The 19698-nt window shown below is 42.4% G+C and overlaps 1 protein-coding gene and 1 pseudogene across 1 annotated transcript in view; one reads left to right on the top strand and one right to left on the bottom strand.

Moving 5' to 3' along the window:
- The window catches only part of HS6ST3 (heparan sulfate 6-O-sulfotransferase 3), a 660413-nt gene extending 654044 nt beyond the window's left edge, over nucleotides 1-6369 (top strand). Inside the window, exon 2 of the mRNA XM_047720259.1 lies at nucleotides 3718-6369. Coding sequence (XP_047576215.1) covers nucleotides 3718-4426 — 709 coding nt within the window. The 3' untranslated portion in view covers nucleotides 4427-6369. The remainder of the gene's footprint in view (nucleotides 1-3717) is intronic.
- Nucleotides 6370-16918: 10549 nt separating this feature from the next.
- LOC125095668 (polyadenylate-binding protein 2-like) overlaps nucleotides 16919-19698 on the bottom strand; it is a 93126-nt pseudogene continuing 90346 nt past the window's right edge.

Raw genomic sequence — 19698 nt, forward strand, 5'->3', positions numbered from 1 at the left:
TAAAACCCTGGAGACTGGAAAAGTCAGGCAAGATGGATAGGAGGCTTGAGTTGGGCCAGAAAGGACCAGGAAGTTTTCTGCAGTATGCAAATGAGCAAAAGACAAGGCAAAGATGGAGGGAAGGGAGTCACGCCTCCCGGCTGCATTTAGAATTGCGCGATATGATTACCTCACAGTAGAGCAAGACGCTGAAGCAGCTGTGAAAAAGTGTGTGTTCTGTGCCTCTGAACTGGAGGACACCGCAATGGCCCCTACGATCATTATCCCTTAAAACGATCATTGAACTAACCAAGGTGCCCTGTTCCCTAATTTTCCCAAGTACACAGGTATTTGCCATCATTACCTCGGGGCCCCGGGAAGGACAATCATAAAGCACTGCAATTGCTTTACAGGTGCCCTTAAATGAATTCACCCAAACTCTCAGCAAAGTAGGTGGCAAAGAGCCCACCTGCTGGATAGGATGCTGTCACCGACAAATGAAGCTATCTGTCTTAGAGACTGCTCTGGTCCCAGGAGATTGGTAGAACATTCCCTTAACGTGGTAGTTAACATTTCTTTCACTGCACCCAAATCCCTGGGTGCTGGCGATCCCCTCGAGGGCAATGTGTTAGTAAACTCTGAGTCCCCAATGCCTCGCCCCGGGACGGGGGATTGGCAAACATGAGGCTCAATTAATGTTTGCAGAATTAACGAATTCCTTTGCTGGGAAGCTGCTTGTCCTTCTCTGTTCTTTGTTTTATCTTTCACTGTGCTGTTGAGCAAGTAATGTCTAAAAAAAATTTGCAAATTCAAGTAGTACAGAACCCTCTAAGACTTCTCCCTAGAAACGGAATTGGGCGTTTGGAGAGTGGAAGAAAATGAGTTCGCATCGTTTTGGAGGTTCATCAAACTGGAATAAAGCTGGTAGACAATGACTGTTGGGTGTGTGGCCTACACGTAGCCATCATTTCAATACTGATCTTTGGAGATTTTTGTCTGAAGCAAATGAAAAAAGAGGAAAAAAAATAGAAATGAGAAAAAAATGATTCCATTGATCAATTTTAGGTATTTTTGCTTTATCTTCAACCCTGTTGGTTTATTTTTCCTATTTGTCTAACTTTCTATTTTGACTCCTTGGCAGAATTTAAACAAATAAACAAAACATACATGAGAATATATCTGACTAAAGCAATACCAAAATGTTATATGAGCCTCCGGAACCACGAGATGGGACAAGTTTGTACTTCATCAATACAAATGTCCCACCAGTACCTTTTTGTGTCTTGATGTCAGAGTTTTATTTACAAATTGATCTCTTATCTATTTGGCTGGTAGACCTTGCAGACATTTGAGACTTATTTTACTCATGTACACATCATCCTATGATTTCACTAGTCATCGTTAAATGCAACGTTACGTTGTATGAAGTTAAATTTAAAACCAATAGCATTTTAAGCCAAGTCAGTTTCAGTCAGCCTTGAGACCACGTAAATTTCCAATGGCACGAAGACCTCAGGAAGTCTATGGCCAATTTTTCCAAGTGAGACAAAAGCCACTAAGATTCCACAAACAGGTTCCAGATAAACCTTTATGTCATAAACCACTGTAGTTCGTGCCTCTAAAATCCTCCAGCTCTTATGACTGTCTTAAAAATCTGGATCATTCCTAAATCTGAGACACACGAATGAGGTTGAGACTTATCCATTGACCATCATCATCTTTCTTCCTTAAATCCTTTTTTTTTTTGTATTATCTGTTTTGCCCAGTTATAGGAAGATTATAAATTTTCCATTTGCAACTCCATGCAAAGATATCTCTGATTTAAATTCTTCTATCTTAATCTGTTTGGCATCCTTAACCCACCTGAGCTACCTCACTATGATCATTATTGCGTTTCTATATTTATTAGGCACTTGCTTTGTGTAGTAAAAATCAGTCTCTGCTTGTAAAATTGAAACATGAACAAGTCCTGACGTAGGACCAAAGCAGGATTAATAATGATCTGTCATATAATATTCAACCACAGTAATAGCCACTCCAAACAAAACTTTCCTGTCGACGTTTCCTCGTGGAGCCCAGAAGCCATGTCAGTCCTTTTCTGCCTTCCCTACTGACCTTTCGGGAAATTTCCTCCCACTGATGAAATTGTCATTCTGTCACCGCAAAAGACAACAGAGTAATGTAAAATGATGATTGGCAAAAGCAAGGGCTCAGGCTGGCCTGTCTGTGGCAGTTTCAGCACGTTCTTCTTTCTAATTTAAGGAGAAGCTGGCGTTTCTTAAGATACTGTAGTTCCCTTAGCACATTTCAAAACTGTCTGGCTAGGCATTCAAAAGAACTGAAAATAGTAAATTTAGATTTTTAAAATATTATAGTTCATTGATTCCTTTTTTTAAAAGCAGCATAAAAAAGCACTACACCCTTAAAACCCTTATGTTTGTCATTGCTTTTAACTGGGTATTGATTTTTTTTTTCTTAAGCCAGTTTAGCATGGCCAAGGGAAGCCCGGTGTTCCTTTCAGAGTTCTTCAGGATCATCTGTCTGCTCAGGGGACCTCTGAGGGTCACCCCTGGTGCCAGTGGTGGGGGGGGTGGGCACCCCATTCCATAGACAGGCTTTCAAATTATGAGAAGACTTTCCCTCATTTTAAATCAGTAGTTACTTTCCTCTAATGCTATGGGTTTGTCTTTACTTGTCAGCTTTTCCAATTCTCTTCTTGCCTCTTCACACTTTTCTTGCCCCTTGAATCCAGAAACACCCTGATCTTTACTGGATCATCCTGAAGCTAACCATTTAAAAATATATATATTTCTTCTCAAGGTTCCACTTGATGCCATTAGATAAGACCTACGATTATAATAACCACAGTACCTGACAATAGGCATTCAATACACATTAATTATATTTTTGTTTTTAAAATATCAATATGGTACACAGGAAAGCACAGAGGCAAATCAGTGGACCTAGACTCCATTGCAGTTCAAGTATTAATTTGTTCTTGAATCTTGGGCTATATTTTCACCTTTCTCAGCCTCAATGTTCTCAGCTATAAAAAAAAAAAAAAGTAATGATAAAGCCCATCTTATGAAATTGTGCTGAGGATTATCTATGTTAGTATCGTGAAGTATCTATCACAGTTCCCAGTACATAGTAGGTCCTCAATAAATATTGCTCTCCACACACAGAAAATCTTCCCCCAACCCTACCTACCTTATAATCCGGAATAGCAGTGTCAACAGAAAAGACTAAGGACCTTTGGCTTCCAGCTTTGCCTTGTTTAGGCCCACGCCCTTGGGTAAACCACTCCATCTCCTTGCATATTTCCCTATCACATAGTCCCACATCTGCCACAAATAAAATATCGGTTGGGGAATAACTTTCAAAAACCTTGGTGTGTTTTCTTATTGTAAGCTATTATTTCCAGCAGCAATTTACCAGTGAATACATGAATGTGCTGAAATGAATGAGTCATCTATTGCCCCCATCACGTCCCTCCCCACACCAGAGCAGGGAGGAGAAACTCAACAAAAGGTGCTGAAAACCCAGTCCACTCATGTCAATGAAAATTCGCACACATGGGAACATTAGTCTGATAGGTGCAAATGCAGGCAACCACTCTCACACAAACATTTGGCAGAAGAGCCCCTTGACTCAGTGCTGATACAAACACTATGGAGGTTCAGAATCCCAGAATTGTCGTTGTCAAAGACTCACGCTCTTCCTTCTCATTTCTTCCAGGAATTTCTATTACATCACTATGTTACGGGATCCAGTGTCACGCTACCTGAGCGAGTGGAAACATGTCCAGAGAGGGGCCACGTGGAAAACCTCCCTCCACATGTGTGATGGGAGAAGCCCCACCCCCGACGAGCTGCCCACCTGCTACCCCGGGGACGACTGGTCTGGGGTCAGCTTGCGGGAGTTCATGGACTGCTCCTACAACCTGGCCAACAACCGCCAGGTGCGCATGCTGGCCGACCTCAGCCTGGTGGGCTGCTACAACTTGACTTTCATGAATGAGAGCGAGAGAAACACCATTCTGTTGCAGAGCGCAAAGAACAACCTGAAGAACATGGCCTTCTTTGGGCTCACGGAATTCCAGAGGAAGACACAGTTTCTCTTTGAGAGGACATTCAACCTCAAGTTTATCTCCCCCTTCACGCAGTTCAACATCACGCGGGCTTCCAATGTGGACATCAACGAGGGCGCCCGCCAGCGCATCGAGGAGCTCAACTTCCTGGACATGCAGCTTTACGAGTACGCAAAAGATCTCTTCCAGCAGCGTTACCATCACACCAAACAGCTAGAGCACCAGAAGGACCGGCAGAGGAGGCGGGAGGAGCGCAGGCTGCAGCGGGAGCATAGGGGTCACCGGTGGCCCAAAGAGGACGGGAACACAGAGGGGGCAGTCACTGAGGACTACAACAGCCAGGTGGTGAGATGGTGACCCCCTGCCCTCTCCTTCCTCGGGAGGGGGAGGATGAGCAGGCACACTGAACTTCTGTGGCGTTGGTGACCTTGGAGGATGGTGGGTATCTGAGGACATCTGGCTATATGTGGCTTGATTTGGACACCTGCTTCCTCTTTGTCTTCATCCTTATCCAGCTGGAGATGATCTGTTGTCTTCTTTTTTTTCCCTCCTCCTGATATTTTTCAATCTGTGATATCAAGTAGGGCAGGAATGCATCCAATAGAGACCGTCCTTAGGAGGTCAAGGAGAGAAGCACCAGAAAGGAAACAGTTCTCGAAGAGCTCCTTTGCAGCATCATGGGAACCCTACAGAGACACACATGAAAAGCCAAATTATAGGCTTGGATGTTCTGCTGAAACTGGTCTGTTTCACACTGTCTCTGTAATGGAAATATGGGCCTGTCCAGAGAGAGGAAGAAAGAAAGAAGTCCCTTTCAGCCCTTACATGAGGTTTTATGCCAACCCTCCCTTGGCTCTTGGCTCTCATCTTGAACCCTGTTTGAATGTGGCTTAATCATAAGTAGCAGTGTTTCGTGGTTGCGATTGTTTTTAAACAAGATTACCCTACTACTGATCATCACTAACGACTCACACCCCACAAAGTCCTTGCATCTTAGCTGGGAGCCATGCTTCCTCCCCCACCTTTTAGGGGAAAGCTAGTGGAATCAGGACAGGTGTGCTTGGCCCCTGAGAAATGAACAGTGGTAGGGGTAGTTAGGAGAAAATGTGCTTATTAATTAAGACCTAAGGAGATCACACTTTACTGATTTTATTTTCATTCAAAAGAATTAACTAATAAATTAAGGGGGGAAGCCGGAGGATGACTGTATGATGTCTCACAATTCCATATGGGCTACAAAACTTTTAGGTTTTTTTCAGGGATATTTCTGTTTTACCTCTTCGGAGCAGTCATCCTCTTCGATATGGTACTGCCAAGTTTGATGTTCTGTTAAAAGAGTCTTGCCGGAAGATTAGGAGTTGACCTGGCCCGTATGCAAATGGTATGCAAGTTCACTAAATACATGATAATTGATTCAGGCCAGGAGATGCAGAACTCAATGGGCCGGTTGTCCCAGGAGCCTAGACAGACGTTACCTCCCAGGATCCTTCATATCTCCAGCCTGATCACTTTATTTTCCCCACGTGATCTTTGCCTGTGGTTCGGCTATGGCTCTATTTGGCAGCTCGGACTGGAGTGGATAAAGCAGGATGGGAAATTGGGCCTTATTACCCACTATTTCTTCTTTTCCATTTTTCCCAGTCCCCAGTACAAGAACACAAAGTCTGTCAAGTACTCAGGGGAGAAGTATGGAAAAGGGAAAAGAAAGGCCTCGCCTGGCATTCCGTAGTAGAATCAGAGTGGGTAGAAAGTTTCATAACATTGATCTGATCAGTCCTTTCAAGGAGCTGAAGGCAAAATGAATGAAACCCCTAAATCAGATTGAAAAGCCTATTTCATTGATATCTAGCATGTTTGATGTTTAAGCCAGCTTTGCATAAGTCACATGGCAGCCTCTGGAGTACTCTCACTGGGGTGGAGAGTCGATCAACCCACACGCATTCATGGAGGGCCTGCTTGCCGAGAGAGGAGCCCGGGGTCTCCATCAGAGAGAGATTTGGAGAAGTGGCTTTGATTCTTCTCTCATGACCCTTGGCTTCATCTGTCATGTGAGAGAAGGCATTATTGGGGACCTCCCTTGTGTCACTTACTGAGGGAGCCCTATTCATACCTTGAATCCATTCACAACAAGATAGATATTATTAGGCCTAATTACATAGATAAGAAAAGTAAACCCCACAGAGACCAGGCAGCTTCCTGGCAAATGGTAGGCTAAGTCTGGCCGACTGCAGAGCACAAGTTCTTTTGATTCCATCATGTTTTCCATATGGGACAAAAGCTTCCTGCCAACAGTGCAAGAAGCCAGCCATTAGAGCCCAGAAGGATTTGTTGCTAACCCATGCGCAGAGCACAACTGTGACGGTCCCGCACTCACAGTGGACCCAGAGCCATGCTGCCTTGGGTGAGTCCAGCCCCCTCCACCTCCCTGACCCACCAACAAGCCGAGAGATTGATGATTTTATAGGCACTTGTACTTTTTGACACCTCTATGTTAAAGGGACCGAGTCAATATTGCTTGTTAGTCGGTAGAAATTAGACTCACGGAAGATTCGCGTCTCCCTTACCACCAATTTGTTCCCGAGGTTGAGAGGGAAGAGGTTTACAGCTACAATTAATGAGCAGCCTTCTCTCTCTCTTTGCGTTCCGATGTTAAGATCTCGTGTTCTGCCTAGAATGGCAGAGCTGCAAATTATCCTTCAGCCTGCCGCTGTCACACACACACACACACACACACACACACACACGTGCGTGCACACATAATAACAATCCAGTGTTTTGTCATGTGGAAAATCAAAACAAGTTAGAAAGCATGCGGATTGTTTCTTTTAAAGTCACTTTAAATTTTTTGGCAGGGAATTCATGCATCGCTGAGACTTGGAGGTGGCCTCTGCTAACTTCACACTGTTCCTCAGGCATGTCGGGATTTGTATCAAAAGGCTTTCCTCGGCCCGCACCGAAGGCACGATGTATGGTGCTGCACTTGAGACCAGATATCAGGATGTTCACAGGAGAAACCATCTCTTTGTGTTGGCGCAAGGCCAGTGCTGAGCAAATTAAAAAGACTGACAGGGGCCTTCCTCCCTCATAACATTTCATTCTAAAGCAGCACGCTTGTCATATCCCTGGGGTCCTATGTTGATAGAAGTGAAGAGGTAGGGATACAGTTTGTTCTTCCAAAATAGACTGCACATCTACGTGCTGAGTGACACTCAGAGAAGGGTTGCCAAGAGAAGACATCTGGGCCTTGGGATCCACGGGGAGTCAACAGCTTTGCAATCTAAAACCCAATCAATTCCAGATACATTGATATTAAGAGCCTGAGAGGAGGGGGAATTTCCCCAGGGACTTCCATATCCTACTGACTCCTACAACTACCAGATAGACATTCCTTCCCTTGACAAGGGAAGCCCCAGATTGGGATGGGGTGACCTTGTGTACATTTTTGTGGGTGTTTAAGTTATCATCATGGACTGAGGTACATACTCTCTCTTCTGTCTCCTTCTAACTTTTTGGCAGCCTACTCTTGGAAATCAGAGAAAGCCTACCCTGAGAATTCTTTGGATACTCCTTCTAATAACTAATAACATTAGCAATCAGTATTGGGCAACAGCTATCGATATCATGTGTGCTATGCATTTCTTATCATCTCAAGGAGGGAACTGTTTCATAGTTTAATCAAGGGTTTGAAATATGAGGACTTGTTCAAAAGTCTGAGTAGAGATAGTATATACATGGGGAAGAAAGTCTACCAGAGGGAGACCTGGCAAGGAGGCAAGCCTAGATCATTTAAAAAAAAAAAAAAAATTAAATCCATAGGATAGGATTCCCATTTGGCTGCTTTAAGAGAGAAACTCAAAATAATAGTGATTTCAATGAGATCAAAGCTGTTGTCCTCTTATTTAAAAGACAAACTGGTTAGATAGCTCTGGTGAGTGACATTAAAGAACCCCAGTGCCCCTCCTGTTGCTCATTCATACTAACATGTGCATGCCATCCTCATGGTCCAAAGTGACTGCTGAGGCTCCTGCCATCTCATTTGTATTTCAGACAGCAGAGTGGACATGGAACGAAGTTGCAGATATCACTTCCCCTCACATCTCACGGGCTAGAACCTAGTCATTAGCTACAAGTAAATGCAAAGGAGGCCAGGAAATGTCTTTATTATCGGTTGCCATGTGCCTTGATAAACAGGGAGGGAGGGTTCTATTATTAAAGAAACAATGTGAAAATTAATACTGGTAAAACTATCAACCTCTGACACAAAGGGAATTGAAAACTATGTCAAGTGCTTTTCACATTTACCTATTTCATCATACGTTTTGCAAAGATTAAAATTCATAACTTTGTATAGTACTTAATGCTTTCAAAACATTTGTACATTTAGCATCCTATTGGATCTTCAACACTCTCTCATATGGTAGATATGTAGGGCCTCTATTCATGATCCCATCTGGTAGTTTCCAGTGGAGATTCAGGGATATTAAAAGATTTCTCAATTCGAGTTTATCAATAAGACAGTTGCTCAGAGCCCCAGTCTTGACTTTATAGCCTTCCCGATGACTTTATGCTGCTCAGCATCCATATCAGGACTGGGAATTGCAAGAATATGAAATCTCGGCCTTTATTGACTTATGTTTTTCCTTACCTTCTTGTAGAACTGCAGTGACTTAGAAGATGCCAAGGAGATTGGTAGAGTTGGCTCACTGCCTCCAGGGAGGGATCATCTCATTAGGAGTGAAATGTCCAAGAGACGGGCAGTGTTTCAGGGGAGACCGAGAAGCACAGACATTCAAACAACTCACGCTGGCTGTTCACCCCAGCCAATCCCAAAACCGATTCAAGATGAAGGCTGAGGAAATGTGCTCGCAGCTCCTTAGGGAAACTCAGTGTCAGAAATATCTTGAATCAGTAAAACAGCCTGAATAGTGAGAGGTAAGGCATGAGTAGAACCCCTGCTCAAAAACAAACAAACAAACAAAAACACCAAAAAAAACCTCCTTTCCTCCCTACTTCTTCCCCAGGTCTCTGGAATTTTATCAGCAACTTACTGCTTTGGTTCTTAAAGGTTTTATTTGGTGTTAAATGAGTCCCTTTGCAGCCTGCCCTGTTGCTGGAGAGAGGAAATGCAGCCGTTGCTGTCATAGGCTACCATCTTCACACAGAGTTTATCGGATTCCTCTCCCACCATGGCCTCAAGCTGAGAAGAAAGTCCTGTATAATGGGATCACACAGGGGTGGGAGTTAGGGAGAGTAGGGGTAATTAGAGAGGAAAGCAAGGCTCTTAAAAGGGAAGCAGGTCTTTCAAAGGTGGAAAGATGAAGAATTTAACATGAGCCAGGAAATCTTGAAAAATAGAGAAACGACATATGGTTTCTGTCCTCAAAAACAAGGGAGACACGTGGACCATCATTCGTCGGCCATTCAAAGAGCTGCTAAGAGCGTGAGGCTCAGGAAACAGGACCAGAGCGTTGGCAGCGTTTTCGGGACCGAAATAAAGGCTGAATGAGCTGGCGGGGTCGGATCCGAGGGAAAGCTGGCATGGACTGGGGCAAAGGATACCCTCGTCTGATCACAGCTCTGTCTCCAAGGCTTTCCTTTCGCCTAATTGGTGTGCCTCCACTGGTCATCAGAACCGCAGCTGAACGTCTCCCGGCTGGGTCCCAGGGCTGGCTGAGTCCAAGGGCACCCGCCAGCCGCTGCACCTCTGGGGAGCTCCCCGAGTTTCCTTCTCCAAGTCACCTCCCTCAGCCCCCTCCTCCATTCTCGATGGGACATTATCCTGCTATGCTCTCACCACATCCACCCGGACACATCCAAACTAATTCCCTAAGACTCTGAATGAGCCCTTCTGGGCCAGTGGGTGGGTTCTGAGACCCGGGTGTTCTGTAGCCTCATGGCTGGACCGCGCGTGGGCCCATCCGCACCGCACAGGGACAGCCCCAACCTTCCGTGCAGAAGTGCTGAGATTTGCAGACGACTGGCCTTGCCATGAACACCAGCAACGTCTGCGAGACAAAAGCCCCGGGACTTCCAGGCAAGGACTCGAGGTACGCTACCAGGACTCCCGATCTGAGCACGCCAAAGCACAGATGTTTCTTAAGCCTGTGTTCGACGTTGTCTATGGAACAGACTGCAACTGTCACCCTTTGACGCACGGAGTAGAGACTCTGCGCGTTCCATGTTCTGTTGCTCGGTGGGAACTCATCAAAGGGCCGGATGTCAGTGCTGAAAACCCTCAGTTCTTGGCGGGGGAAACCGTGTTCCAAGGAAGCAGAGTTCGTGTGATTTAGTTACCGCCATTATTTGCCTTCCACCAACCTCTTACGTTTTTAATTTATCTTTGTAATCATGTGGCGGTCTTTTCTTTCCTTTCCTTCGTGTGCGTGCGTGCGTGCGTGTGTGTGTGTGTGTGTGTGTGTTTGGCCCCTAGAAGTACTTTCTGGGCTGGGCTTGCATTATTTTTCATTTAATGTATCAAAGATGAAACCTGTTGGAAACAAAAACCTAGACTTTTACTGGTGCCCCATTTTAGATGTAAACATAGTTATTCAATAGATAGTAAATTATTTCACCTAAGAGATATTTCCTTTTGTTTCTGTGCAATAATATGTATGAACCCGGGTACTAGGAGATTGTATTGTGACATTATCAACCCTTATTGCTATTTAAAAAAATGATAGTTTGTAGAACTGAGGATCTCCATTGATGTGAAGCACAATTTAATGAATAAGTTAACATATTAAACTGTTGTGATGTCAAGAACAATTGTTTTCCCCTGTGATTTTGTTAGACATTTTTGCAAAATGAGAAAAGTTGGTCAAACACTTTAAGGGATTTATGGGAATTGAATCCATGGGATCAGCTTTGTCAAACTCTAAAAAAATCCATGCTTTGGATACAAATGTGCCTATTGGATGTGAAGCTTCAGAAGCATAAAAGACAAAGAAAATATAGATTGAAACAATTTAAAATCTCTCAGGCCAGGGAGGATTTCACAGGCTCTCAAACACATAAGCTTCTAGAACAGTGGTTTTTAATGGCCCTCCCTGTTTTTTGCCCACCCCAGCACATTGAAATTCACCGTGAAACATGGGAAAGCAGCCTGGAGAAGAAGGGAGTGGTGGGAGACAAAAGCGGGAAACGAAGCAAAGCTGTCTGGCACTGACTCTAAAGGAAAGAAAAGAAAAAGAAGGAAAAGAGGGAGAGAGGAACAGGGGGACAGGGAGACAAAATGGAAGCAGAAAAATAAAACAATGGCAATGAACGTAGGTCTTTCCACAATTTCAAAGCATAGGATTGGTCCCCATCACTTTTTAAATACCTAGTTCCTAAAACAAATGCAAAGAAAGAAAATTAGTTTCTGGTAGAAAAAAGTCCATTCCTTCAAAAAAAAAAGATCCCTTGAGTGGTGGGTGCCTTTTAAAATTTCCTTTTTACTCTTTAGAAGTGGGATTTGTGCATTCCTTCCTTGCTTATGGGTTTGTGAGATTCAAAGCCTTAGAAGAATGTCATTTGACCATGTCCCTCTAACTCATGGGAATCATAGGCAAAGTCACCTTGACTCCACAGCAATTGGAGAGATCATAGGAGAGGCCCAAAGACAGCTGAGCTTAAATACAAATACACGTGCACCACCACTCCCCCACCACCCCCATGCCCACCCCCGCACAAACGTTTTTGTGGGCTTCTGTCTTCTAAAGGTAGCGGGGGGATAAGTTGAGAGAAGAACTCAGAAACACTGAAGACGTACTTCTTTCCCCCACTCACCATGAAGATAAAACTTGAAAGAAATACCAAAAATGTTGAAAATCTACTCTCAAAATAGTAAGGTTTCCCTTTCACAGATCAGTTTTCATATAAAAATAAATGTGAAAATTAGTAGACTCTAATTTAGAATAATTATGTCTTTATATATAATGTTAGGTTTTTTATGATTACAAAGTAATGCGTGATCTTCGATCTTTTGAAAACATGTGAGAAGAAATGCATACGTAAAAGTGACAAATCCTGACATGATTTTGATCTATTTCCTTTAATTTTTTTTAATGTATTGACAATTAGAGTAAAATTTTAAATAACAAATGTTTTAGGGAATTAGAATCCTACAATCTATATATGTAAATAACATATTTTACAAACACATATTTTAACCTCTTCATGCCCGTTCTTCGAAAACATAATTTCAATACTGCATGTAATTCTACTGTTCTGATATTTTGGGGACATTCTTTTCATTTTCAATGTTCCCACTGATGTAACTGTCACTAAAATGAATATATGTGTCCTTAAGCAGCATCTCCGTGAGTGTCTCTGTATACCAGTGGGAGAGAGGACGGTGATTGGATCACTGATTGTATCTCCCCAACGACTGAGAAAGAAAAAATATTCAAGACTGTCAAAATTGCATACATGAAGCTAAGTGAATTGTGGAAAAAATAAAAATGAAAGTTATTCATATACTCAAAGAAAAATACATGTATCTCTGCAGAGCCACCTCCCTGGCCCTGGATGGAAGCGCTCATTGCCCAGGATGCTGGGAGTGTGGCTGCTGGCTGACAGCTGTCATCTGAGTCTCTCTAGAGGACCTGCCACCCCCAAAGTCATGCCACCTATCCAGGCCAGGCTATCTCGAATGACATGGCTGGAGATGCTAAGGCCATATCTTTTAAGTGGGGACTTCTCAGCTCCAAAGCGCGATGTAGGGTCTGTTGAGGTTTTCACTCTAACTTGGCCTCAGTTGCCTTTCTGCCTCTGCCCCTCCTGCGGGTTCCCCCCAACCCTCCACCAGGTTGCTCCCAGTCAACTTTGCGCACACACGCTCCGCTCCCAAGGCACTGAGACCTTCCCCCGTCCTGGCCTCCAAGACTCTGTTCTAGCTCCCGCCCTGTCTTTGGAGCTCAGCTGTTTTGAAAAGTTATTCTGGCATATTTTGTCCAACATTTTTACTTGTTTATGGTTGAAAGAGGAATCTGTGTTAACTCAGTCTGACAAGTTTCTAGAAACAAGTCTGTTCTTCAATTTTTAAATCTCCTTCGCTTCTCTATTTCCATCGCTTTTTCATTATTCGCTGCTTCTTCACGTTCTATTTTGAAACTCCAGATTTTCACAAATAAACTTTCACTCCCTTTTTGCTTGGGGGTTTCTCCTCTGTGTTTGCTCAGCGCTTTCATAAACCTCTCTGTTGTAGTCATTCTCTTTAATAATATTTTTCTTTTCCTATTAATGCTTCTATTTTACTTTATTGTTCCATTTCTTTTTTTTTTAAGATTTTATTTATTTATTTGACAGACAGAGATCACAAGTAAGCAGAGAGGCAGGCAGAGAGAGAGAAAGAGAAGGAAGCAGGCTCCCCACTGAGCAGAGAGCCCGATACGGGGCTCGATCCCAGGACCCTGGGATCATGACCTGAGCCGAAGGCAGAGGCTTTAACCCACTGAGCCACCCAGGCGCCCCTATTGTTCCATTTCTTAATTTTCAAGTATTAATCTTACATTTATGCTTGGATTTTTCATCTTACCTTTTTTTTACTTATTTTTTTCATTGATTTAATTTTTTATCTTTTATTTCAAATCCCACCAATTCCATCTGACTCATACTGCTTCACTTTTCATTTTTTTTTATTAATTTTTTATTTTTTCAGCATAGCAGTATTCATTATTTTTGCACCACACCCAGTGCTCCATGCAAGCTGTGCCCTCTACAATACCCACCACCTGGTGCCCCCAACCTCCCACCCCCCACCCCTTCAAAATTCTCAGATCGTTTTTCAGAGTCCATAGTCTCTCATGGTTCACCTCCCCTTCCAATTTCCCTCAACTCCCTTCTCCTCTCCATCTCCCTTTGTCCTCCATGCTATTTGTTATGCTCCACAAATAAGTCACTTTTCATTTTTATTGAGTGTATCCTTTTACTCAATTTTCTATAAAAGTGTATTTCAGTTTCTCATTGTTGGTTGTAACTGCCCCTTTACTTTGAAACAAACTTATTTTTTCCTGTTGTCCGTGATCAACATATTGTGCTCAGATAAATGTGCCCTCGTAGTTTCTGCTTTCAAAACTCTACTGAGGTTTCTTTGGGGCTTTTTTTTTTTTAAGATTTTATTATTTGTTTGTTTATTTATTTATTTCACAGAGAGAGAGCGCGCGCGTGCGCGCCTTTGCAACAGATGTTGGGGAAAGGAAGAGGGAGAAATGATGTGGGGCTCAATCCCAGGACCCTGAGATCATGACCTGAGCTGAAGGCAGATGCTTCACCCACTGAGCCACTCAGGCACCCCAACTTTGGGGCTTTGTAAGTGATCAGTTTTTGTAAAAGTTTCGTGGATACAGAAAAGAAAATGTATTGCATTATCAATTACACATTGATATACACATTACACTATATATATGTGTGTGTGTATATATATATATATATATATATATATAATCAAAGACAGGATACATACAAAAATCTGTGTATCATTTCTTAACAGTTTTTAGCTTATATAGTTTGATGATTTGTTATTTAGTATTTATGACTTCTATATTTTTTATTGGTCAGATTACCACTTTCAATATAAAATGACCCCTTCTGTATCATTTAATAATATTTTTTGCCTTCAATTCTACATTTTAATGTTTTCAACTTCCTGTAATTTGCAATTAACATATGGTTTAATTTTTCTTCACATAGTTCAAGCCATGGTCTTAGTTTGAAAAGTATTATAATTTATAGATTATGGTCTTCTGTTACTTTATGATTTTTACTACTTCTGCTTCCTTTCTGTTTTATTTTCTCTTGTTTTGATAGGTATGATTTCTTTGGAATCAGTGGTGAGAATGCAATCATATTTACTTGGCTTTCCTTGCATAATTGGAAGATGTTCACACTTATGTAAATGCAAACATTTACAGGTTTCCCTCATCCTACTTCCAAGTGTTTATTTTCATACCTGAAGTAACAACCCTGGATTAGAAATAATCTGGGAGGTTAGATTCATATTGTCACTGCTGTTGTCATATCGTCATTATAGTTAGCACTGTAATTCTATCAAAAAGGGAGAGTGAAAATTAGCAAAGTGTTAGTTGCATCCTAATCTGAAAAATACTGAGTTACTTTCAAAGCCGAAGACTTCACACTTCTTGCTGAGGCTTGCATGATCACTTAAATTATTTAAACAGTTGTTGCATATGAAGTAAGATATGACGATAAAGAGGACATTAGGACCTCACAGATTGGTGTTTGAAAGCCATGGGAACAGGTAGCTTTCAGAATGTCATCAGTTCCTGAGAACAATATATTTGCTCAGTGAGAAAAAAAAAATTGAAGGAGTGTGTCACCTTCATGAGGTGGGGATCCAGGTGATGGGAGCCGAAATGATGGGGGGACCATTGGCTGATGATTAGTAGACGACTTTATTTCTTTTTTTTTAATTTATGTTTTTATTTTTTTATAAACATATAATGTATTTTTAGCCCCAGGGGTACAGTTCTGTGAACCGCCAGGTTTACACATTTTACAGCACTCACCACAGCACACACACCCCCGCCAATGTCCATAACCCCACCACCCTCTCCCTCCCCCCCCTCCGCCCAGCCCCCCTCAGTTTGTTTTGTGAGATTAAGAGTCTCTTATGGTTTGTCTCCCTCCCGATCCATCTTGTTTCATTTATTCTTTTCCTACCCCCCCAAACCCCCCACATTGCATCTCCACTTCCTCATATCAGGGAGATCATATGATAGTTGTCTTTCTCCGATTGACTTATTTCTCTAAGCATAATACCCTCTAGTTCCATCCACGGACGACTTTATTTCTTACAATCACTTCTTTTTTTATACTTTACACAGATCCAGTTACAAACAGGATATAGATTTATGTGCAGGATGTGAACTGCGTGTGACATATGAGCTACATGCAGGACATGCGCTACGTGTGGGATGAGGGCTACGCACGGGATGTGGGCTACGCGCAAGCAATTGAATGCAACAAGTGAACAACAATTACCTCTTAGCTTTACTTTTTTAATTTTAATTTATTTTTAGTGTTCCAGAATTCATTGTTTATGCATCACACCCAGTGCTCCATGCAATACATGCCCTCCTTAATACCCACCACCTGGCTCACCCAAACCCCTAACCCCCTCCCCTTCAAAACCCTCAGTTTGTTTCTCAGAGTCCACAGTCTCTCATGGTTCATCTCTCCCTCCGATTTCCCCCAACTCACTTCTTCTCAAGAGCAAGTTAAGGATTCTCCACACTGATCAGATCCATCTATCCTGAAGGAGGACATGAAAGCACTCCGGGGATCCTCCCATGTCTATTCCGGGCACCGGCCCAGGAAGACTTTTGCCCTCCATCTCTTGAAGTTTTCTCACAGGATCCGACATGACCCCAGTCACATTGGCAAGGATCCGGGTTGTGTTCCAAAGGAGTGAAAATTTTTATCAGGACTCTAGAAATGCAATTGTCCTCAAGTTTAATTTATGACTAAACCCATCCTAATATACATAAATGGGGGATTTGAAATGACCTTCTATAATAGGTAACAAGGTTTTTGTTTTTTTTTTAAATTTAAGAACATAATTTAAAATGTCTCTGAATGAAAACACTGGCAATCTTATTATCAAGGTATCTATCGGTTATTGAATGAAGAGAACATAAAGAATTCTTTTCTGAAAAGGTAGAGCCTATGTAACTCCACGTGGCTCACTTTATCTGGGGCACAAGCCAGGTACTCATGCCCTCCCCTCCTGTTTCTCTACCTACAGGTGTTGGATGACAAGAAATCATTAAGTCTTTGCAAATCAGGGCATCACTCCCAGGAGCTCTGCCAGGAAGTCTGCCAGTTAAGTTTTAAACAGAGGCATGTATATTACCGTTGTAAGAAGTCACTGCTGACGGTTAGTATTCCCGTGTGCAGCTGCAAGTCACAGCCAATAATCCTGCTGTCACGCATATTGCTGCTCTCCATGTGGAAGGTAGACCAGCAGCCTGGGTAGAAAGCTCCATAATGACTGAACGAACCCCTTCTCATGTCATCATTTTCTTTGCTCTCTAGGAGAGAAAGCCATCCCTAGATAAGATTCTGAAGTTTAGAAAAGGTGCATGAGACATTCAGCATCAGACTATGACATTGCACATCTTGGTATTAACAATTACCAGTTTTAATCAAAGTTATTGGAGCAAGCTTTCATGAATTTTTAGCAGCCCCAAAACTCAGATTAGCAACTTTTTGTCCCTCTTAATAATTTCTATGATTGGGTTGAAGGTCAGTAAATATTCCATAATATCTTTACCACCTTCCAAATCTAAAGACTGATGACAATTTAACTCTTTTCAATGTCTCTTTCCCTCCTTTTTTATTGTTCCTTTGTCTTTCCATTTTAAGAAATATTCACTAAGCTTTCTAAAAGGAAGACATGATGCTAGATGCTAAAGCTTAAAGAATAGGGTCCATCTGATGTTTTCAGCAATCTCTTTAGCACTCACAGACCAAGTGAAGGTGTCCTGGAAAAGACTACTCTTGCTCCCAGCTGTACCTCAGGAAGTGTCTTCACTTTTGGCCATCTAGACCTGCACAGGCCACCTTTCTTGGCCTGTGTTGTACACAGTTTATTCCAGATCAGCGTTTGCTCTGTTCTCAGATGCTGTCAGCCCAGACAGTCTTCCCTCCTCTTGTGCTCTGACTTACGACCACAGACCAGCTCTGTCTCATCCCATGCCTGGCTCATCACCCTGGCATCCAGCCCACACACAGGGCTGGGCTTCTGGCTGTCCAGGATTGAAGGGCAGGGGCATCCTTGGCCCCCTTTGAGCCTAAGTCCTAGACATAAGCTCTAGAGGATCAGGGACAACTTCTGCCTATTCACCATTGTTTAATAACAATGACCCTGGCACATAGTAAAAAGTTTATAGTTGATGAGTGAGTTAGATGAAAGAATTAATGAGAGAGTGAATCTGCCTTGTCCTCTTGAGCAAGATAAGCAAATCCTGTAATGGCCACATTGGCCCATGTTCTTATGAGTCCCAAATAGATAGTGCTCTCTGGATCCCTATCTTTAGTGAACTAATGACCACCAACACCTAAATGTCTTCCACTCACCCTCAATTCAAATTATATGGAATGAAACTCATCTGCTCCTTTTCCATCTGAAATAATCTGAGCTTCCTTCTGTACTGCCTTACCCCCCACTCAGTCTTAAGCTGTGCAGCTTATGGGATCACTCAAGGTAGAAAGCCGACTCACCCTCAATTTCTCTAACCCTTCCTGCCAATCATGTCTCCAGCCTCCTTCCCCTGTTCTCCATTTCTACAACCACAGTCTTGCTTTAGACCTTCCTCTGTCTCATCCAATCTGCCAACAGGAGTTTCCCACACCCATTTTAACCTTCACAGCAACACTCTAACACCTTACAACTTTTTCTCTAATTAGGAAATTGAGTCGGGGCACCTGGGTGGCTCAGTGGGTTAAAGCCTCTGCCTTCGGCATGGGTCATGATCTCAGGGTCCTGGGATCGAGCCCCGCATCAGGCTCTCTGCTCAGCAGAGAGCCTGCTCCCCTCCCCCTCTGCTGCCTCTCTGCCTACTTGTGATCTCTCTTTCTGTCAAATAAAGAAAATTTTTTAAAAAGTTCCTAAAAAAAAAAGGAATTGAGTCATCAGAGAAAGTAAATAATAACCACTGAATGGATACATAACCAAGAAATATTGGAAGTAGGATTTGAGATGAGCTTTTTTCAATCCAAAGCCCATGTTCAACTATGTTCAATTATTCTCCCAGCCTCCAAACCCTTTTGTCTCAGCCTGACTCTACTTTTTCAAAGACCTGTCGTATCACTTCCCTGTTCAACCTTCCCAATGGTGATCCATTTACCTTAAGATCAAGGAAACACTGTAGCATGACATTTAAGACCTGCAAACCTTACCCTCTCCCCCCACATACACTCTCCCATGTCATCTTGTTCTTTACTAAATCTTTCTTCTCCTCTAGTTATGCAGAATTTCTGGAGAACTCTACCAAATGGTCTAGAGGGAAAAATACCTTAAGGGGATTATTGGGTGAGTAAAGATGGAGTTGATTGAGAAGATAAGGGAAGAAGTTAAAGGACAGTAGAAACCTACACATTCTTCAGGTGCAGGGACTTAAAAAGCAAGATAACCATTTTGTGTGAGTAGACAACTATTATGCTACCCCCAACACAGAATTCTTTGGTGAGCTCTATAATCTAGAATGACAATAGTTGAGAAGATTGAGACACTATCACAACAAATAAGCCATGAGTTAGTCACAGGAAAGCACGTTCCTGAGTCTCCCCAAGGAGAAGTTCCTGTGTACCTATCTTCAGTCATAATAAGAAAGGGACCACTGGGGACATCTTGTCCTACTTCTACTGCTTAACCAGTCTTTGGAGGATAGATCTTAAGTATATATTAGCAACTTAAAAAAAAATAGTAAAGGCAATCTGCCAAATTGCTGAAGTTGGTAACAAAGAAGAAGGAATATAATTATATGTAGTATAAGTTTAATATTTTATAATAAATATAATTATTATATTACATTGCAAATTATAATAATTTAAATCTGTGAAGACAGATAATCCTAACTTAACATCTGGATAACCAAACTATTTGTATTTCCCATGATACTGCTATC

Source organism: Lutra lutra, chromosome 3, assembly GCF_902655055.1.
Source record: "Lutra lutra chromosome 3, mLutLut1.2, whole genome shotgun sequence".
NCBI classification, from domain to species: domain Eukaryota; kingdom Metazoa; phylum Chordata; class Mammalia; order Carnivora; family Mustelidae; genus Lutra; species Lutra lutra.